The 21,767-nt window shown below is 61.9% G+C and overlaps 1 protein-coding gene across 3 annotated transcripts in view; it reads left to right on the forward strand.

The window, feature by feature from the left end:
- HTRA3 (HtrA serine peptidase 3) overlaps positions 1–21,337 on the forward strand; it is a 29,877-nt gene extending 8,540 nt beyond the window's left edge. Inside the window, exons 2-9 of one of the 3 annotated variants that reach the window (XM_045474685.1) lie at positions 2,110–2,209; positions 4,911–5,133; positions 7,616–7,810; positions 8,445–8,477; positions 9,734–9,848; positions 18,012–18,060; positions 18,518–18,613; positions 20,212–21,337. In XM_045474685.1, coding sequence (XP_045330641.1) covers positions 2,110–2,209; positions 4,911–5,133; positions 7,616–7,810; positions 8,445–8,477; positions 9,734–9,848; positions 18,012–18,060; positions 18,518–18,613; positions 20,212–20,377 — 977 coding nt within the window. In that variant the 3' untranslated portion in view covers positions 20,378–21,337. Of the gene's footprint in view, positions 1–2,109; positions 2,210–4,910; positions 5,134–7,615; positions 7,811–8,444; positions 8,478–9,733; positions 9,849–10,629; positions 10,835–10,946; positions 11,712–18,011; positions 18,061–18,517; positions 18,614–20,211 lie in introns of those variants that run through there. The other 2 variants (XM_045474688.1, XM_045474687.1) reach the window with 2 other exon arrangements.
- The last annotated feature ends 430 nt before the right edge of the window (positions 21,338–21,767 follow it).

A 21,767-nucleotide genomic window follows, 5' to 3' on the forward strand; every position in this document is an offset into this window, starting at 1 on the left:
GACCCTTGACTGGGCCCTCGGGGACTGGCCGCCCCAGCAGAGCACGGTGGGCGCGAGCCTCGGCCGGGGAAAGCCGGCAGACCCTGCCAAACGCCCACCCGGTGGAAGAGACAAGGGCCTGGGTCGGGGTCCTCTGAGGTCCCCAGGGCACAGGAACTGCCCGGCCAGGCACGTCTCGTCAGAGACTGGAACCTGGACAGGGCAGCAACTCTGTGGCTGGTTTCCTTCCCTGTGCCCGGAGGCCAGAGTATGACGTGGGCTCCCAGGGGGGTTGCCTCGAGGTGGAGAGGGCAGAGCTGGGCCCAGCCCCCCCAGCTGCCTGGCGGCCTCGGTCGCAGAGCGTCAGGGAGAATTAGCGATCCCGCGTAGAGATACAGACTCCGACCGCGATGGCATGCTGGGCGCGTGGAAGGAACCCTGGCCCACAGTGGGCCCTGCCCCGGGGCCCCCGTTAATGTGAGCTCTGAGCCTTACACCCCGCCCCTCCGAGGGTTTGCCACCCGGAGGAAGAGGGCTCCCAGGCCAGGTAGCCCCTGGCCACCTGCATTTTGATGGGTGAGGGGCCTCGCGGTGGCCGGCAGGCTCTGGCCACCCCGGACAGGCAGCCTTTGATTCAGGCTGACCACGGTGGCCTGGGCCCCCCTGCCCAGCGCCCACTGCCTGGCTGAGAAGCAGACATCACAGAACTGGCGGGGGGGGGGCTCCTCCCCACCTCTGACCTTGGACCCCGAGGGAGGCTCTCTCCGGTTCAGGCATAACGGACACTCGGGACCCCTAAGGAGGAGAGCCCTCGGCCTGCGCTCAGAACCTGCCTTCTCTAACTAGAGACGCATCTCCAGGCAAGAGGACTGAGCTCGGGGAGCCACAGTTTTCCCACCTTTAAGATGGGGGCAGTGCCCCCTGCCCTGGCTGCTTCCTGGACGTGGGGACACGAGTCGGGGTGTGGAGAGCCCTGCATTTGCCCCAGATGTTTATGCAGCACCGATGATGGCTGCACTCGCCTTACCTCCTGTCCCTCTGGGCAAAACGGAAAAATCCGGATTCTCACTCAACCCTGATGACCCCTCACCTCCCAGAACTGGACTTCACGGGCAGAGCCCTCTTTGCTCGCCAGCACCAGTCCCGGGGTGCAGGGTTAGGCTCACAAGTCACATCCGTACCCGGTTCCCACAGGTCGGGGGTGGGGGGGCACCTTCAGCCTCATTTTCAGACTAGGAGTCAAGGCCCAGAGAGGGTGAGTGATTTGCCTGAAGCCACACAGCCGGAAGTGGGGCTGCCCAGCCAAGCCCGGCCTGCGGGACTCCCAGCACTTGGCTCATTCGGGGAGCCGCTTACAAGCAGTGCCGGGCGGGCCCGGTTCCAGGTACCGCCAGTCTCTGGCTGCGACCGGAGAGAGCTCAGCACATGCCCGAGCAGGGAGACCGAAGGGGTGTGGGCCCGGTGCCACCCACATCCCTCAGGCCTGCGGTCCCGGCAGGCGGCGGCCCCCACTGCTGACAGCAGCAGAAATCTGAGCCGGCAAAGGTTCCAGGGGGTTCATGAACCGCCTGGAAAGTCGGACTGGGGTCCGGCCAAGTTGGATGGGGGGCCCTGGCGACGCAGACATCCGGAGTCCCGCGGGGCCTGGGAGGGGGCCACCCCAGCGCCAGACCGGGGCAGCTCCGAAGGGATGGCCGGGGACCTCTGCTGTCACCTTGCCCGATCACGGCACTAGCATGGGCTGGAGGATGGGCCAGAGCCGGCGGGGGAGGGGACGGTGGCCTCACGCCAGGGCATTGCTCTGGGTGAGAGAAAGGGTGAGGGCCCAGGGGGCTGGCTCAGGTCTGGCTCAAGTGTCACGTCAGGATAAGTGTCCTGACATCTCTGAGCCTCCCGGCCCGCCGGGTGGTATCGCATCCAGTGAGGAGACTCCACAGTAACCATTCTTGGGACGAGGGAGCCCCCTCCCAAATATCTGGGTGTCACCGGGCTGAGTGTCGGGCATCCCTGAGGGGCTCTGAGCCTGGGGGGGGGGTCCTTGCTGGAGCTTCTTCCCGGGGGGGGGGGGTCGGGGCACCGCTGGCGGTGTCTGGGCCTCATTAATGCGCCTGGTTGTTCCTGCCAGCGCAGGTCTCCACCAGCTGACCAGCCCGAGGTACAAGTTCAACTTCATCGCGGACGTGGTGGAGAAGATCGCGCCGGCCGTGGTCCACATAGAGCTCTTCCTGAGGTGTGCGAACCCCTCCCGGGCACCCCCCACCCCCGTTCTAGCACGGGGGCGGTCGAAGCCAAGCGCACGTGGGGTCCGGCAGACCTCCCCGACACCTGGCGCCCTTGGGGAGGGCGGCCCCTCTCTGACTCTGGTCTCCCCGCCAAGTGGGGTGGGGGGATACCGACCTCACAGCGCCAGGGCGTGCTAAGCAGGCTCACCGCGGAGTCAGCTCTGGTGGCCCTGAGACTGTCAGAGCTGCTTCTGGGAAGCTCCGGGGCCCCGACGGCTGATCGCTCAGGGCAGTCCTGAGGTCTCCCGGGGCATCCTGTACTCCCCAGAGAGAAGACGCTGACAGTGCGACGTCTCACGTTCAGGGTTCCTCTTCCTTGTCTTAACCTCGTGGCCCCTGTGTGGGAGGGGGCCTCCAGACAGCCCAGATGAGGCATGCAGGGCCAGAGCCCCGTCCCCCGGCAGCGCTGTCCCAAGGGGTGGAGGCCGGCCGGTGCCATTATGCCAACACCGAGGCGCAGAGGGTCCGGGGGCCACCCGGTCCCTGGGGGTGGGCAGAATCCCCCACACCCCGATTCCTGGCCCCAGCACGGGGCTCCCTGCTCCCTGGGCGTGGAGCTTGCCCGGGGGAAGCCCTCGCTCCCGGACGTCACTGCCCCCATCTCTGGAGGGTGAGGACAGTGCTCACCCCTGATGGTGCTCCACGCGGCAAGCTGAGGCCCCTTGGCCACTTTGCCTGCATCTGTCTAAACAGCCCTGGTGAATGCCCACCTCTTAGTGGAGACAGCCGGGCACTCACAGGAGTCACCCCAAGAGTCAGGCCCGGGGGGCCCACCCCTCAGTGCTGACTGAGACGGTACCCCGACGGACTGCTGTCCCTCAGGGCTGAGCCCCAGAAGCTAAGCTTTGATGTTCCCATTTTCTGGGTGTGGAGCAGAGGCCTGGAAACTTCTCTGAGCTCACAGAGCGGCTGAGTGCCAAGTCGGGGTTTCACCCCAGGGCTCTCAGACCCGAGAGCTGACCCCTTACTGCCCTTTCTGCAACCTCCAGACCCTGAGACATATCATTGAGGAAATTACAACTGGACACACTAAGTGGTATGTCCCTGGCCTTGCCAGTGGCTCAGACGAGGACCGTGTATTTCCAGAAGGCTCCGGGCACCAGGCTTCGAGCCAGCCAATTGCTGACTGTAGCCCAGTCTGGCCAGGTGGCAATGCCAGTGCCACATCAGCCTCCGAGGCCGATGTCCACGTGGGTGGGTGAGTGGGTGGACGAGACCGAGCGGGCAAGATCCCAGACACAGATGAGATGCTCATCAAGCTTGGGAGCCTTGGCTGTGACCCCGGCCTGGGCGGGGAGGCCCCGGGGCTGCCTCGGGCCCGCCTCAGGCCCCTCCAGCAGACAAGCGCCAGACCCTAGCCGTGGGTGCAGGGGTGTGGCCAGGCGCAGCCCTCGCCCAGGGCCACACGGAGCTGGGGGGCGGGGGCAACGGCCCGTGTGAGTGGTCAGATCCCATGGTCCCCCTGGGGCCGAGTGCCCAGGCTGCCTGCTTGAAACCCCTGCTCTGCCCTTTGCCTGCCTGACCCAGAGAAGTAGTTCAAGTCCTGGACCTCAGTTTCCCCACCCGCAAACTGAAGGCCTCCTATCATGTAGGGTGGTCGTGAGCATTAAATCACTCGGGGAGTCTGGCTCGGGGTGCCCGGTGGCCTTGGCTCTGGTCACCGGTCCTGCCCGCCGAGGTGGGTCTTGTGCAACCCTCACTTCCCTGAGACAGCCCCCACCCTCGAGTTCCTTCTCTCCTGCCCCGTCCAGGCCCCTCGGGGGTCCCAGAGGCGACCCGCCCCAGAGAGGGTCCTGAGCCGCGGCCGTGGTTCCCTCTTGGCCCTGCGGGCGGCTGGGCGTGGTCACGCATCAGGGAACTCTGACCTCTGACCGTTTGCTCCCGGTCACGGAGACAGAGGCCGGGGCCCGGCGTCTGCTTGTGTCTGAGCACACACCCCACCCTGCACCGTCCGCTGTCCCCTCCGCCCCGAGTCCCCAGAAGGATGACACCTGGTGTCATCATGGAGCAGAGCCTGCCCCCAGCGCTGCCTGTCACGCCGTCTGGGGCTTCAGGGCAGGTGCGGGGCAGGGGAGGGACCGGGCGGGGTGGGAACACGACCGCCCCAACACTGCCCCTTCCCTGCACGGTCCGATCTGCCCCTCCGCGGAGAAGTACCCCCCTGGGGACCCCGGCACCTGCTGCGCTGTCCCCCAGCCCTGTTTGTTGAGTGGCTTCCTGCCCCCAGGCGCTTTGGACAACAGGCGTCACACCCAGCAGGGTGGATGCCCCATTTCCTAGCTGGGGAGACTGAGGCCTGCCCATGGCCAGGCAGGTAATGAGCAGGACGGCCCTGAGATTAGAGTGCCGGCCTGTCTGGCTCTAGCTCTGTGCCCGCCTGTCCTAACAGGCCTGCCAGGCGTGGGCCTCGTGTCCCTTCCCGGCAGACTGCAAGTCAGAGGTCACCACCCCCCTTGAGGCCGTGAAGAGGGCCCGGCGTTAAGTGAGCCGGCCAAGGCCGCAGACGAAGCTTGGCAGGGCTGGGCCTGAGGGCGGGGTGGGGGTGGGGGGCCCCGAACCGCGTTCTCTTACCCCCCACGGGGCTCCAGTCCCCTCCAGCAGGCCCCCGCCCGCCCTGACCACCCCCCCGCCCGCGCTCGCTCCCCGCAGACACCCCCTGTTTGGCCGCAACGTGCCCCTGTCCAGCGGCTCGGGCTTCATCATGTCGGAGGCCGGCCTGATCGTCACCAACGCCCACGTGGTGTCCACCTCCAATGCCGTCTCGGGCCGGCAGCAGCTCAAGGTGCAGCTGCAGAATGGAGACACGTACGAGGCCACCATCAAAGACATCGACAAGAAGTCGGACATCGCCACCATCCAGATCCACCCCAAGGTGAGTGGGCGGCGGGCGGGGCGGGGGCGCCTTCCCAGACCCCAGCGCTCGGAGTCGCCTCGGCCCGACCTCCCTGTGGGACGCTCGGAGGAACCGAGGCCCAGCCACGGGGCGGGCCAGCCTAGAACCGGGGTCTCCAGACCCCCCGCCCCTGCTTCCTGAGCTGCCGTGTGCGAGCAGAGCCGGGCTGCCGCCCGCCGGCCAGCGATGTGCCCCCAAGTCATTCGCGAAGGGGCGTCCTCCAAGGCCCAGGGCTGCCTGCGTCCCTCCCGGCTCACTCCAGGACAGGCAGCTTCCCCCGTGGGGCTGATGGGACGCTGGCCCGGAGCTCCGGGACATACGCCCCGGTCCCTCCACATCCCGTCCCCCCAGCTGGCCAGGCGGGGCCCACAGTGGGGCCACAGCCGTCCCGCGTCACCGCCAGGGGCTGGCACTGTGCCTGCGCCCCACCGCCCTTGACGGAAGGGGCGTCGGTGTCCTGCTGCTTCCGAGGGGACACTGAGGTCAGAGAGGTTAAGTCACTGCCCAAGGTCAGGCTAAGCCGGGGCAGGGCACGTCCAGTGTTGTGGTCGTGACTCTCGGTGACGGCAGCCTGCCCCTGCCGTGAGGCCGGTTACCGGGCGGCTGTCTGTGCTGGTGAGTCTGGCTTGGATGACTTGGAGTCCGGCTTCTGCTCTTTCTGAATGAAAGTGTGTGGTTTTGGTGATAATGAATCTTTTGTGAGGAGGCTCCTTCTTGCCCGATCCAGGGAGGAGGAGAGGCTTATCCCAACAGGACCCTTCCCCACGGCAGTTACTGAGCCCGGGGACACCACCTCCATTCTAAAGATGGGGAAACTGAGGCTGGGGCGGGGCATGGGGTGTGCTCAAAGACAGAGGCTGGCAAACGTCTTCGGTGAAGCTGCAGATAGTAAGCACTTCGAGGCTTTGTGGGGTCCGGGCCCTCTGGGGACGCCTCTCAACGATGCAGCCACCACAGGCCACACGAGCCCGTGGCCGTGTCCCCATAAAACTTTATTTACAAAACAGAAACAGGCAGCAGGCTGCATTTGGCCCGAGGGCCACAGGGTGCAGCCCCTGCCGAGGACCCCCACAGGGTGACGCAGAGCCAGACTGGACCGTGGGTCTGGCGGTCGCCGGGTCTCTCCTGTTCCAGGCGCCGCGGCACAATCCCGAGGGGCACACGCAGCAGCCGTCCGTGGCCCCAGGGGCTGGTGGACTTTAGTAAGGCCTGCACGACCTCCCAGCGGGAGCTGCCTCAGCCTCTGGGTCCCGTGTGTGGTGGCCCCCCCAGACTTGGGGGGGTTGTGGCCCCGCGGCCACGCGGGCAGGTGAGGAAGGGCCGAGTGGAGCCCTGCCGGCTCGCCTCACCCCCGTTCACAGGTCCCCCCGTTTGTACTGGGAGCTGCCCTGGGACAGAAGACCTTAAGTGGCATGGTGGCTGGAGCAGAAAGAGGAGGCCACTGCCAGGAAGGAAAGGGGAGTGACCACACAGAACCGGGTGCTCAGAGGGTCCGACGTGTGGGGTCCTTGTCCAGAGCTAGAGGGAGGCCCCCCGCGATCGGGACAGGACGGTCGCTGGCACCTTCTCTTAAAGCTTTCTGTCTGCAAGTGACTGCCGTCCCCCGGGAGCCCCCAGAAACAGTGCCCCTCCCCGGTGGTGGCCTCGGACGTAAGGCGTGCGACACCGAACCCCCAGATTCACGGAGGTGCTGGCGACGGGGCCTCGGCCGCCGTGGATTCCACGTTCGCCACTGTGCACACTTGGGCACCTTAAGCCCCCCCAGGAGCACCCCCTCTGAGCATGTCTCCTGCAGCTTCCGGAACACGGAGGCGACCCCAACACGGCTGGCCCTCAGAGCTGCCGGCCCAGCCGTGGACTCAGACAGACAGACGGCTGGCTCCACGTGAAACTGGAGTGGGCAGGCGTCTCCCTGGGCAGGGGGTGATGGCAGAGCTTGGCTGAGTCACCTCGCCGCTCTGGGCCTCAGTTTCCCTGTGTGTCTACATCGGGAGATCTGGTTGAGCTGGATCAAGGATTCCAAAACTAGGGCTCCAGAGCCCCTGCAGTCCTAGGCATCAGTCTGTGTGTGGTGCATTTTTGACGGCATTCGTAGCCCCTGTCAGACTTTCAGAGGGACCTGTGGCCACCGAACCACTGAGCTCGATGACCTCAGAGGCTGTGCCCAGCCGGACCCCGTGGGCCTCCTCCGTGTGTGTGACCCCTGCAGCCCACCTGGGGACCCCTGTGGTCACTGGTGCGGCTGAGGCTCTGTTCCAAGGACTCCAGCCCGGGTCTCTCCTGCTACGGGTCCGCTGGAGGCCAGCCCGGCCTCTGTCTGAGTTGGCAGCTTGCCTTGCCCTTCACCCCCGATGGGTCTCTCCAGCCGCTCCGGCCCTCCTGGGACCGTCCCGGCCTTGATCTGGCTCCAGTCTCACCCAAGGCAGACAGCTGAGCCTCCCTCCCCGTGTCCCCCCTGCAGAAGAAGCTCCCGGCCCTGCTGCTGGGCCACTCGGCAGACCTGCGGCCCGGCGAGTTTGTGGTGGCCATCGGCAGTCCGTTTGCCCTGCAGAACACGGTGACCACGGGCATCGTCAGCACGGCCCAGCGGGACGGCAAGGAGCTGGGCCTCCGGGACTCAGACATGGACTACATCCAGACGGACGCCATCATCAACGTGAGTCCTCGCGGGGCCTCCGTTGGGGCTCGCTCCCCGTCGCCCGGCCCGCATGCTAGAAAGGTCCTTCTTTGCGCTGAGCGGAGCCTGGACTCCCTGTGACTTCTGCACGCGGGCGCCAGGCCCGCCCTGGGAGTCGGCGGCTTCATTCCTGACCCGGGCCAGCCCTTGGGGGACACAGAGGCGTAGCCGCGCCCGAACCACTCACCCTGTCAGCCTCGCTTTTCTCGTCCTCAGTGTTGCCACCGAATCGGGGGGCTTACGGCGCGCTCTGCCCAGGCGCCCCACACCCACCTCTCTGGTGTGCCGTGGTTCGGGCTCTTCTGGAAATGTTAGTCTTTGTAGAGACCCCTCGAGGCGGGTGGGGAAGAACTGTACCCCGTGAGGCGAATCTGGAGGCGTGTGGCGTGTGCAGAGGGCTCTGGCCCAGGCCAGACGGCGTCCACGTGGCCTCCGGGGCCTCAGCTTTCTCACCTGTGAAATGGGGGCAGGAGTGAGGCCTTTCGATGCTGTTGGGGGTAAAATCCGAGTACCCGTCTTCTGTGCTGGTTAACAGGGAGGGCTCGGGAGACAGAGCTTCAGGAACCCGCGAGGGGCTCAGGGCTCAGCTAACGTCTCGTTTCCTCCCTTGCAGTACGGGAACTCCGGGGGACCCCTGGTGAACCTGGTGAGTGTCCCCAAGTCCTCCACTCACATGGCAGCACGGCCCCAAGGCGGGGATGGAACCTCGAAGATGTACCTTGAATCTTCGCACCCGGTGGCCGGGCTGGGGGCCCCGGGGGAGGGCATGACCCCAAGTGCCTGTTGCCCGGCCCCCCCAAGTCCCCAGGGATGCTGAGTAAGGGTGACCCAGAACAGCAGCCAGGCAGGGACCACATGCCCATCAAGGACGTGGGGCAGGGGAGACACAGGTCACGGCCGGTCACGGCTCTGGGCCCCCCATCTTTGCGTTTACGTGCGAGGGTGTGGGGGCGTCCTCCTTCCGTCCCAGCCCTGTTGGGTCACCCCTGCCCCAGGTCTGCCTTGGGCCCCAGAGTCAGGCTCATTCCCATCCCAGGGGAGATTTCCAGAATCAACCCAAAGTTCACTTCAGAAATCAGTTCGGCTCTGGGCCCTGAGAATTGTTGGATGCCCTCCCCGCCCTGGGGAGCTCCCGTGGGCAAGTGTGACGTGAGGAGCAGTGAGGGGGCTCTGCAGGGATGCAGGCAGAGAGGGCTTCCTGGAGGAGGGAGCATCTAACTTGCACTGTGGAGACCGAGGGTCTGAGGTTGCAGGGGAAAGATGGTCCGGGGAGCAGCACGGCACGAGCGGGAGGGGTCAGACGCTCAGCGGGACGAAGGCCGCAGCACTGGTGTTCGAGAAAGTCGTGCGGGTGGGCTTCAGGCTGGAGGCCAGAAAAGCCGGCGCAGGGGTGCGTGCTGGGTATGGAGAGGAGTGCCTTCCCGGGAGGGTGTCAAGAGCGAGGTGTGTCCGGGGCCCCGGCTGCAGCCTCGAGGGGTGCAGGGTGGGGGCGGCGGGAGAGGACAGCTCCCAGGGCGCAGAGGGGGCGGGTGATGCCGGGAGCCGCCCCGACCTCACGCCCCCGGCCGCGCTTCTAGAAGGAAGGCAGAGAGGGGTGCGTATGCCTCATCACCCCCCCCCCCCCCCCGTCTGGGCTCCCGGGATGCTGCTGGGGGTGTCCTCCTCGCGGGGCGGACCGCGAGCTCCCGTACCGACACTCTCTGGCGAGGGAGAGGAGGGGTCCGGCTTGGAGGGAGAGGTGAGGGGTCCCTGGCCCGGAGGCGAACCCCGGAGCACCTTTCCCGGACAGCTTCCGGGAGCCCTCCGGGGGCGGTGACCGCCGGTTGGCCACGGGAACCGGGCGGCGGCCACGGGGCTCGGGCTCCCCGGGTGACCGCCCCCTCGGACGGCCCCCCCGCACAGGACGGAGAGGTCATCGGCATCAACACGCTCAAGGTTGCGGCCGGCATCTCCTTCGCCATCCCCTCGGACCGCATCACACGCTTCCTCACGGAGTTCCAGGACAGGCACGCCAAAGGTACGGTGCCACCCCGGGGCTGCCGGGGCAGGGACGCCGGCCTTCCGAGCTGTCCCCCGGCGCCCTGGGGCCCCCGCCCGCTCAGCCACGGCCTCCTTCTCTGTACCCCCCGCCCCGGGCTTCTTGTCCACGTGCAACCCCCACCACGCGAGACTGTCCCCACCCACCACCCGCCTCCAGTGACCTGGGCTCCCCAGGCTCCACTTCTCTGGGCGGCTGCAGACTCGTCCGTCTGTCCTCCCTCCCTCCCTTCCTCTCTTCCTTCCTTCCTTCCTTCCTTCCTTTCTTCCTTCCTTCTTTCCTTCTTTCCTTCCCTCCTTCCTTCCTTCCTTTCTCCCTCTCTCCCTTCCTCCCTCCCTCCCCTTCCTTCCTTTCTTCCTTCCTTCCTCCCTCCCCTTCCTTCCTGTCTTCCTTTTTTTCTCCCTCCCTCCCTCCTTTCCTTCCTACCTCCCTCCCCCTCCTTCCTTCCTTTCTTCCTTCCTTCCTTCCTTCCTTCCTCCCTCCCTGCTTTCCTTCCTCCCTCCCTCCCTCCTTTCCTTCCTCCCTCCCTCCATCTCTCCCTCCCTCCATCTCTCCCTCCCTCCATCTCTCCCTCCCTCCATCTCTCCCTCCCTCCTTTCCTTCCTCCCACCCGCCCATCCCCGCACACTGCCCCCCTCAGTCTGCTGGTCGGGTCGACTTCCCGGGAAGGTATCCTCGACTCCAAAGCGGTGGTGCCCAAGCCCCTGATCCTTGGAAGTCATGTTCTCTCAGCCCCTTCTCTCCATCCCCATCCACACAGGGATGTCCAGCCTCCCCTGCCCGCTTCTGGACAGCCAGGGGCATCCACTCGGTGTGGGCCTTGGCCAGGCACAGGTGACTCCCCAGTGAGGGCCTGCCAAGCGCCTTCTTACAATTGGTGGCCACGGCTGTTCTCCAAAGTAGGGTCGTGTCTCCTGATCTCAGGAGCTTTCCTGGCGGCCTCGACCCTCCTGCCTTTCATTTTAGCCCAAGTGAGCGCCTCCCTCCCGCCGTTTTGTCTCCCGCGCCCACCTGCTCGCCGCCCAGGCCTCCCCCCCGCCACTCCCACCTTCAGACTGCTCCCCTGTCTCCTCCCAGCCCCCTCACCAGCAGTTCGCTGAGAGCAGGGGGCCTCTTCATGCTTGCCCCATCCCCAACGGTCCCACCAGCCAAGCACTCGGAACCCAGTGCAGCCGCGACCGGTGCCGTGAGGGCTGGTCACCTGAAGAACTACTCTCGAGCGAGAACACCGTTTGGTTCATCGGGGGCCCTTGTGTGAAGACGGCCTGGAGCCAGGGCAGAGCCGGCCTTCCCTAGAGAGGCTGACGGCCTCTTCTCTTAGACAGGGCGCCATCCAACCCTTTGGAGCCCTTTACTCCTTGGCTGCTGGGGAGCTCAGGACTTAGCCCAGGGCTTCACCTTCATAGCTGTCACAGCCTTGGTCCTTTCCCTAGTAGCTGAGTGCCCCTGGTGTAACTGCCCTCTGCCCCAGTGGTGCCTTTGGCCTTGGCCGCCTCCTGGAAATCGGTGGGTCTGCATGTGGTGCAGGTTGAGTCGTCAGGTGACTGTTCCGGGAAACTGGACGGTAGTGTCTCCTCGCTTGTAGCTCTGTTCCTCTCCGCTCTCGGGCCAGAGCCCGCCGGGGGCCACCAGGGTTCATTCCTTTGTTGTGACCGTCCCCCGGACACCCTGGGAAACAGTCATCCCCTGCCCCCAGAGCTGTCACCTCCCCTAGGACATGTGGACTAATCAAAGAGCCCAGTAATTCTTAGCGGGGTGACTGAATCTATAATTTAAAACCTTTGAGCTTGACGTGTTCACTCTTGCTTTTTTTTTTCTTAATAAAAGTTTCAAAATACGTAAGCCCAGTTAATCTAAAGTTCTTTAAAAGGCGAAAGATTTACACGATCTGAAGAGAAACCAGAGTATAATCCAAAGTTCTTTAAAACAGACCATCCTTAAGTTAAATTCGGGAGATGTCAAGGAGCCCTTCTTGGTCCTGTCTCAGCTTCGGGGCTCACGAGGGTTTGGGGGTTCAGCCAGCCTTGGGACTTGCGTGCACCCCCAGGGCTGCTTGGCTGAGGGTCCCCCCCCCCCCCCCCCCCCCCCCCCCCCCCCCCCGTGAACTGTGGAAGATGGATCCTCAGTGCTCAGCCCAGCCTGGGGAGTGGAAACGTCGCTCACCTCCGGCCCCAGGGGTCTCTGTGTCCCGTGCGCCCGGGGAGAGGTGCAGGGAGGCGCTGGGGGCGGGCACTGCCGTGCATGTTCCCCGGCCGCAGTCACAGGCTGACTCGGGGCACCGCGTGCCATAGACGGGGAGGCGGCAGGAGGCAGGAGCAGGGGGTGGGGGGGGCAGGGCCTGCGCCCTGGAACCCATCGTCGCTTCTTCAAGGTGCCGCAGGCTTTAGTGTCCCTGGAACCTGAGCTGGGCGCTCTCCCAGCTCCGTGGCTGGGACCGTCAGTCCGCTTTCTGGACTGCAGGGTGGGTCTCGGAGCAGAGGCGACGACGAATGTTCGAATGTTCGCGGAGCCTCGGCCCCTGGGGGGGTTCTGTTCTAGCTGGGGCGGGGGCGGGGGGGGGGAGGGGGGAGGGGCACGGGAGCGCCAGCCTACGCGGTGACGTCAGAGTAGGGAGGCCGGCAGAGGGTCGGGAGAGGGGTGCAGAGAGGGGCGCGGGCTGGCAGGCAGCCGCGGGTGCCGGGCGGGGGGTCCACCGCGGGGAACCACGAGGGGCCCCGCTGCCTTCCTGGCGGCCTGGCTGGGGTGTGGCAGCTGCAGGGGAGGAGAGGTGGGGTCCCCGGTGAGGCTTGAACTTGGAGCTGGGGCGGAGGGGCGTTGGCCGGGAGGCGGGTTCAGGGGGCCCCTCAGGGATCAGCCCTGGTGCCCGCAAAGCCCCAGACCCGCGCTTCTCCGTGGCTTGGCTGGTTTTCATGCTGAGGTGACGTTCACGTGCCCTGCAGCCGACGGCTTTCAGTGCGTCGTCTGGCGACACGAACACGCGGGCGGTGTGGGGAGCTGCCTGTCTCCCCACAGGGAGCACTCGGGACCGAAGTCCTCCCTCCCCCCCCCCCCCCCCCCCCCCGCCGTGGTTTCGTTTCCTGCACTGACTGTCGCCTCGCCTGGGTCCAAAGTGGCTGCACGAGGTATTTAGCAAGACACAGAGCCAGGACCTCCAGCCCACCTCCGTGTCCCCAGCGCCACGCGGCACCCTCGCATTTAGGTGACGTCCCGGCGAAGGAGGAGACAAAGGGACCCAGTCAGGCCACCCTGCACCGCCCCCCACCCCACCGCCCGTGTTTCGGGAGAGGCCGCGTGGGGCTGGGCCCGCTGGCTCCGGGCTGGGTGCCGAGCGGGGTTGTGACCAAGGACTCAAACGCGATGGCGGCTGCCTGGCGGGTGACAGGGCTGCACTTCTGCCCAGCCAGGGGCCTGCTCACGCACAAGCACAGGAGGCTCGGGCTCCTTCCTGTTTTGAAGCATGACCTTGGGGTTCTGAGCAATGCTGACCAGGGGCCGGCGCTCATATCGGGAGCGGGATGCGGGGCCCAGGCCTCTGTGCAGGGCCCTTGTCCTTTCCTCTGAGGACCCCGCCCAGCCTTAAGGGTTGAAGTGCCATCTAGGGGGTGACTCCCAGATTTACAGCCTGGCCCTTTCCTCCCTCTCCGGCACCCCAGCCTGGGATGTACCGCTGTCCTCACCCCCACACACCTTCCCGGCTGAGGGGCGCTTTCCAAACTTAGGGCAGACCACGGCCGTCTCTGCTCCAAAGCCCTCCCAGGCTGCACCTGCTGAGGGTGAACACCCAAGCCGCCCGGACTGCAGACCCGTGGGCCCAGCCCCGCCACCCCCCCCCTCCCCCCCGCTGCCCCGCCGCTCTGACCTCCCCTCACCCGGAGCCACCTGGCCCCGTCCATCGATCTTGTGTGCAGAAAAATCTGTTTAGATATTTTGCCCACTTAAAAAGATTGGGCTGTCTGTGTCCTTAGCAGGTTTTGAGAGCATTGTGGATAGGAGCCTTCGTCAGAGAGACGAGCTGCAAACGTTTCCTCCCGTGGCCTCACTTTTCGTTCCCTGAACGGTGTCTTCCAAGAGAAGTTTTGTGAATTTTTATGACGTCTCATTTAACAAAGTTTTTTAAATGGATCGTGCGTGTGGTGTTGTATTTAGGAAATGTTTGCTAACCAAAGGCTAGGAATATTTTCTCCTACCTTTTTCTCTAGCAGTTTACTCTGTTTTGTTTTTTGTTTATTTTAAAATTTTTTAACGTTCACTCGTTTTCAATAGACAGAGGGAGACAGAGGGTGAGTGGGGGAGGGGCAGGGAGGGAGACACAGAATCGGAAGCGGGCATCAGGCTCTGAGCTGTCAGCACAGCTGATGCGGGGCTCGAACCCAAGAACCGTGAGATCCTGACCTGAGCTGAAGTCAGATGCCTAACTGACAGAGCCCTCCAGGCGCCCCTAGAAGTTTACTTTTTGAGGTCTTAGACTCAGGACGATGGTGTATTTTGAATTAATTTTTTTAATAGCGCAAAGTATGAATCAACGTTCTTTTTTGTTTGTTTTTGTTTTGGATAGTCTGTTGTTCTGGCGCTGTGTATTTTTCTCCCCTAAACTGCTCCTTTGTCAAAACAAAACAAAACAAAAAAATGAGCCTGTCTTGCCCCACTTGTCTGTCTGTCCGTCCGGATTTCCGCAGCTCTGCAGTGTCCTCAGGTCAGGCAACGTCAGCCCTCCCAATCTGTCCCGCCTCCAAAGTCGGTCTGGTTTTTCTGCATCCTTTGCATTTTCTTGTGGATTTTATTTATTTTTTTAAGTTTATTTATTTTGAGAGAGACAGAGAGCAGCATGAGCAGGGGAGGGGCAGAGAGAGAAGAGAGAGAGAATCCCAAGCAGGCTCCACGCTGTCAGCACAGAACCAGGTACGGGACTCGACCTCACAAAACCGTGAGACCCTGACCTGAGCCGAAACCAAGAATCGGGTGCTTAACCGTCTGAGCCACCCAGGCGCCCCTCTGTATGGATTTCAGAATCGGCTTGTCAATTCCTCCCCCAGAACTTACGAACTGTGAGATCATGGGCTGAGCGGAAGTCAGATGCTTAACCGACTGAGCCACCCAGGCGCCCCTCTGTATGGATTTCAGAATCGGCTTGTCAATTCCTCCCCCAGAACTTACGAACTGTGAGATCATGGGCTGAGCGGAAGTCAGATGCTTAACCGACTGAGCCACCCAGGCGCCCCTCTGTATGGATTTCAGAATCGGCTTGTCAATTCCTCCCCCAGAACTTACGAACTGTGAGATCATGGGCTGAGCGGAAGTCAGATGCTTAACCGACTGAGCCACCCAGGTGTCCTCATCTGATTTTCTACGCAGATTATTCTGCAGTCTGTGGATAGAGGCAGTTTTTGCCTCTTTCTTTCAGTCCAGATGGCTTTTCTTTTGTTCTTGTCTGGCCAGAGCCTGCATAAGACACTGAATAAAAGTGGTGAGAGAGGATGTCCTTGCGTTGTTCCTGACCTTGGAGAGACGTCTGTAGTCTTCTGCCAGTAAGCAGAATGCTCATTCAAGCTCTCTCGCAGGTGTCCCGCCCCAGGTGGAAAAAGTTCCCTTCCATTCGTGGGTTTTAGAAGGCACAGATGCTAGAAGATTTTGTCAGACACTTTTTCTAGACCTTTGGAGGCGACGGTCTTCGTTTTGAGTCTGTTAATGTGGCAAATTGTGTTGGCTGAGTTTTGAGGGTTGAACCATCCTTGTATTCCTGGGATAAAGCCCCCTTGCTCATGAGGTATTATCCTTTTTTCCATATTGTTGGATTTGGTTCGCTGAAAATGTCTACAGGGTTTTTGCAGCCGTCTTCCAGAGGGGTGTGGGTCTAGTTTTCTGGTTTTAGTATCGGGATGATAGTTGGGAAGTTGTTTAGGAAAAACTCCCCTCCCGTGCCTCTTATCTGTCCTCAGTTCTCTGCCATGACACTGCGTCGCTTCTGACACCCTGGGGGCCAAATGCGAGGGGCTTCCCAAAGCCAGCTAGCTGTCCTATTGTTCTCCCCTGAGCCTGACACTGTCTGCCTGGAGATAGTGTCAGACCCCACAATCAAGGTCATACGAGACTGCCCCCCAAGTCAGATGCCAATCAAAAGTGCAGGCTATCACCTGTGCTTCTGACCCACCGGCTATAGACTGGGGGTTCTCATGGCCCCTCCTCGGGTTGGATCATTTGGTAGAGCGGCTCACAGAGCTCAGAAAAACAGTTACTTGCTAGATGACCATTTTATGTATAAAGGGGAGTAACTCAGGAACAATGGAAGAGACGCACAGGGCAGGTCTGGGGAGAGGCACAGAGTGCTTCCGAGGAATCACCAACTGGGAACCTCTCCCACCCACCCTCTCGGGCTTGAATGGAGGCTTCATGGTGTAGGCATGATTGGTTACATCCCCGCCATGGTGATTATGTCATCCTCCAGCCCCTCACCTCTCCCCAGAGGCAGGTTGGGAGTCGGGGCTGAAAGTTTGACCCTTGGCCACATGGGTAGGTTTCCCTAGCAACCAGCCCCTTCCTTAGGGGCTTCTCAAAATCACTCACTAACGTATACTCAGGAGTGGTTGCAAGGGGCTTGTGGTGTAGGTAACAGAAGAAACCCATCTCACATTTGTCACTGTCACCATTTCAGGATCTGACAGCAAAAGATGTCCCCAGAGCCTTTATCACAGGGATTACAAAAGTGTTAGGGGGTGTGTGCTGGGAACCACAAACGAACATCAGAATACATATTTCTCGTTATAAATCACGATACCCCAGAAGTATTTGCTCATTTTCAGTGTTCTACAAGAGTTTGTGCAGAGTCGGTGCTATTTCCTTCCTAAACATTTAGTAGAATTTTCCTGTGGGACCACCTGGGCCTGAAGTTTTCTTTGTGGGAAGATTTTTAACTAAAAATTAAGTTTTTAACAATAGAGGTGAGGTTACGTGGTTGTCTGCTGCTTCATGAGTGAGATTTGGCAGTTTGGAAACTTAAACGTGTGCATTTTGTCTGGGTCATTAAACGTATTGGCATCAAGTTATTCATTGTTATGTCTTACGACCCTTTTAATGCCTGTGGGATCCGTGACGATGTCACCCCTCGCGGTCCTGGTGAGGATAATTATCTTCTCTTTTCCTTTTTCCTTTTTCCTTGTTTTCATTTTTTGGTTGACCAGTGTGGCTGAAAGCTTAAAGTTTTATCTTCTCTATTATGTTTCTGTTTTCTACTTCACGGATTTCCAATCTTTGGTATTTCCTTTCTTCTGCTTACATTGGGTTTCATCTGATCTTCTTTTTCTTGCTCTTAAGGTGAAAGCTGAGGTCATTGATGTGAAACCCTTTTCTTTTTTGATATGGGCACTTTGGTGCTATTCATTGCCCTCCACGTACTGCTTTACCTGCATCTCACAAGTTTTGATACGTCGTTTTGCCATTTTTATTTAGTTGAAAATCCTTTCTAGTTTCCTGTTTGACTTCTTCTTTGAAAATGGGTTGTTCAGAAGTATGTTATTTCGTTTCTAAGTTCTTGGAGACTTCTTTAATTCTGCTGTGGTCAGAGAGCATGTTTTTATGATAGGACATTTTAAAATGTACTGAGACATATTTTATGGTCCAAGACAAGTAAATGTTATTTCTGGGTCTAGGACACCTTCTAAGTCACAGGCTGGAGCAGCCAGGGGGAAGTTGTGTGTATGATGCTCTAAACAGAGGGCCTGGCATGTGGCTAGTGCTCACTGGGCATTATCGGCTAATAATATCATTTATGGGGAAGGCAGGAGAAGGTGACAAGTTCAGATCTGAGCAGGCAAGTCTGGGAAATCTGGGAGATAAGGCTGGAGAGGAGAGCTCCAGTGCCCACCAGGGTTTGGGTGTGGGTCTCATGACACAGCAGATGTGGGAGCTGATATGGGTGTGTGGGTCCTAAGGGCGGGGGTGGGCATGAAGCCACCAGATGAGGCAGGACATCTCCCAGCCCTTCAAGAGCAGCCTAGAGGAGAGAAGCAGCTCTAGGCCTGTGACTACACAAATGACTCCCGCTGCTTTTTTGGCTCCTGGGGGAAATTTAGTCCTCACATGGCCCCTCAGGGAAGGCAGAGGTTTTCACAGAGGCTCTAACGGAGTCTTGTCATGATTTGTTCCCAGACTGGAAGAAGCGTTTCATCGGCATACGGATGCGGACCATCACCCCGAGGTGAGTGTCTAAGGATGATGCATTCCCGCTGCCCCTCCCTCCCCTCCCTCCTCCTCCCAGACCCTGTCCAGCCATGCCTGGCTGCCTGCAGGTGTTCCCGTGGGCCAGACGCACGCGCACTCCCAGGCCTGGGCTCAGGCCGGTCCCTCCCCTGCAGTGCCATAGGTTGTCCCATAGGTTTCCTCAGCTCCCTCAGGCTCCCTTCAGGTGCTGCCTCCTCCAGGAAGCCTCTGTGGTTACCGTAGCAAATCACCACAAACTTCCTTCTCTCACACTTCTGGAGGCCAGTAGTCCCAAATCAGGGCATCAGCAGGGACGCGCTCCCACCGAAGGCTCTGAGGGGAGAGTCCTTCTTTGCCTCTCCCAGCTTCTGGGGGCTCCAGGGGCTTGGGGGTTGTAGCCGCCCCCACGTGAGGATGGGGGCAGACGTGCCTTAACCGCGGAACTGCCTTTTCAGTTTGCTGGAAGAACTGAAAGCCAGCGACCCAGACTTCCCATCGGTCAGCAGTGGGATCTACGTGCAGGAGGTGGTTCCAAACTCACCTTCTCAGAGGTAGACTGCCCTACAGGAAGCAGGAAGGCTGGACGGGGCCAGCAGACATCTTGGTGGGTGGGGTTGGGTGGGCATGAGGCCAAGGGTGGGCTCGCCTCGGTGACCTTGTACGACCTTGAGCCCCCTGGCACGTGATATGGCATGGATGTGTCAGGTGGGATTCTGGCTTGTCGTCTAAGCCAGGGGCAGGCTGGAAAGATAAAGTTCTCCTTGGGGCATTGGCAGTCACCATCCTTGGTTCGGAATATCCTTTCTTTTTCTTTTTATTTTTATTGTCATTTTACATTGATTTATTTTTGAGAGAGAGAGAGAGAGATACAGAGTGGAAGCAGGGGAGGGGCAGAGAGGGAGACAGAATCCGAAGCGGGCTCCAGGCTCTGAGCTGTCAGCACAGAGCCCGACGTGGGGCTTGAACCCACGACCCGTGAGATCATGACCTAAGCTGAAGTCGGACCCTCAACCGACTGAGCCCCCTAGGCGCCCCCAGAATGTCCTTTCCTTTGGGTCTGGGGAGACAGAGCAGTAGAGACCCCCCCCAGAGCTCAAACCCCATGCCGGCCTGACTCCCGCCAGCCTGGGCCTCCTTCCTTGTCTGCAAGATGGACACGATTCAGCCCACTCTTTGTCCCCTGAGGAGACTTGGTCAAGCTCAGATGAGATAAAGCCCCGTTTCCTTTGAGACCACCGAGTGCTGGGAAAGACTGACTGTTCCCAACACCATGAGCTGAGGCAGCCGGTGCGGCACGGGCCCGGCACGCTTGTGGGCCGATCCGGGCCCAGAGGGGCTCTGACGAGCCCCTTCCCTCCTTTGCCCCAGGTCTCCGCTGTTGGAGGGTGGGCTGCATTCGTCAGTGGTCTAAACGGTAATTCCCACAGCTGGAGGTCGAGCTCACGGGCCGTGGGGCGCGAGGGCAGGCGGTGGAGTGGAGAGGAACCAGGCAGGCGGGCCCAGAGCCCTGCGGGGCCCCTTCACCCCACGAGGACCCCCTTCCTCTTGCACGTGCCGTGTTGCTTGTGCGGGAGGACATGGGCCCCCAGTACACGCGCTCGGTCTGCAGCCGGCCTACAGGACAAGTTGCTGGAACGCAGATCCGTGAGGGCAAAGAGTCAGCACCCAGCTCAGGCCCCTTATTCAGGGTTTCAGCAGGCGGCTGCCCTCAGGGCCAGCGCGGTGGGACCAGGGACCACGGTGGCAGCCGATGGCCACGGCGTGAATCAGCGTTCCATACGCAACGCCTTAGTCAACCCTCACCGCGGCCTGGACCTCGCAATTTGCAAAGCGTGTCCCCACATAGGGCTGCAGGTGTAGAAGCCGAGGCTCAAAGGGGCCGAGTGCCTGGCCTGAGGCAGCCCAGCTAGGAAGGTGGCAGCCTACACTTGGACCCAGCCCTCCTAACGTGTAGAAGAAGCAGGCTGACACAGCCCTGGCCCTCGTAGGACGTTGGTTTTCAACTGGGGTAGGAACCCCGCAGTCAGGGTGCTGTTCTCACCTGCGGAAGTGGTTTTTCTTCAACCGCTGCTGTTCAACCAGATCGTCCCCCGAGCGGGGTCCTGACCTCGCAGGGATGTGCGGTGACCGGGTGTCTCTCCGTCGGCAGGGGGGGCATCCAAGATGGCGACATCATCGTCAAGGTCAACGGGCGCCCGCTGGCGGACTCGAGCGAGCTGCAGGAGGCCGTCCTGACGGAGTCCCCTCTGCTTCTGGAGGTGCGTCGGGGGAATGATGACCTCCTGTTCAGCATCGCGCCCGAGGTGGTCCTGTGAGGGGGAGCTCTCCCCACGTCGCCGAGTGCCAGAGCCTGCGGCCCAGGACAGGTGCCAGCCGAGAGGTCCCGTCCGGAGCCGCTGCCTCCCACGGGGTCGGGACGAAGGACCACGGATGGTCCTCAGCAGAGCCAGAGGCCCCCTCCTGGCTGTCCAGGGGCAGCGCCGCAGGCAGGGCTTGGCCAGGGACCTGCCTCTCAGCCTTCGGGGGGTCGGCTCCCTCATCACAGTGCCACGGGGGCAGCCGGATGTCCCCCGCGTACAGATGCTCCTGAGGGCCACCCTCCAAGTGCCCGGGATATCTAGAACACTCCTCTGGAGTTCCCTGCAGCCCCCACCTTCTGTCCTACACCCCTGCCTCGACACCTGTCCATACCTGTGTCCAAACGTCCAACCTACTCCTACCCCTCCCTCCCCTCCGACTCACCTGCTCAGGTCGGTCCCCGAGCCCATCCTCCGCAAGGAATGCCTCCCATCCCCCCCCCCCCCCCACTGAACACCACAGTGCCCACCGCACTGAATGACCAGGGCTGTGACCCCACCAGCCTGGAGGCCCTGGGGGGCGGCCGTGTCTGACTCGGGGAGTCAAGCGTGGGGACCCGGCCCACAGCAGGTGCCGAGCGGAGGCGCCCTGGCTTCCCGGCCAAGCCCTGTGGCAGGAGAGAGACTGGCCAGGGGCAGAGAGCACCTGACACCCTCTGGAAGGCCGCTTGTCCTCCTGGAGGTGGCCTTGGGACGGCGGGCAGAGGAAGCCCCTTGACGGGGGTTGGGGTTCCAAGGACCAAGCTGGTTCCTCCTCCCCTGTGCCGTTCTGCGTGAAGCGGCAGGTGGCGGGGCGTGGGGGGGAGGGGCGCGCGTGTGTTCTGAGGTGCATCGGTGGCCTTTGCTGTACAATGGATTCCCCATGTTGCTTGTACTGTGTGTTTCTCTACTGTATGGAAATTAAAGTTTACAAGCACATGGTCCTTGGCCGGCAGGGGCGCCGAGGGCAGCCCTTCCCCTGACCCCCGGCCCCAGCCACAGCTGTTCCTGCCACCAGTCCTGACGCCAGCGATGGCGATGGCGGGGCGAGGCGGGAAGAGACGGAGAGGCAGGAGCTCACCCAGGGTAGCAAGTAGGGGGCACCAGGGGGAGGGGTGGGGCGCCCAGCAGGTCTGAGCGGGAGGGGGCCGGGCCTGGGTTCTGGGCCGCAAAGCCCGGGGCGATGGAGACCCCGCTGGTCCCAGCCTCGCAGGGGGCAGGGTCTGCCTCTGGGCAGCCGCGTGAGCACCGGCCACCTTCCCTGAGGGCGGCTGGACAACCGCAGGACCTCGAGCCCTTTCCAGCTCTGGGAGCCTGGGGCTGGACAGGCCCGTGTTTCAATGACCCGCCCCCCCCCCCCCCCCCCACG

This window comes from Leopardus geoffroyi, chromosome B1, assembly GCF_018350155.1.
Source record: "Leopardus geoffroyi isolate Oge1 chromosome B1, O.geoffroyi_Oge1_pat1.0, whole genome shotgun sequence".
Taxonomy (NCBI): Eukaryota; Metazoa; Chordata; class Mammalia; order Carnivora; family Felidae; genus Leopardus; species Leopardus geoffroyi.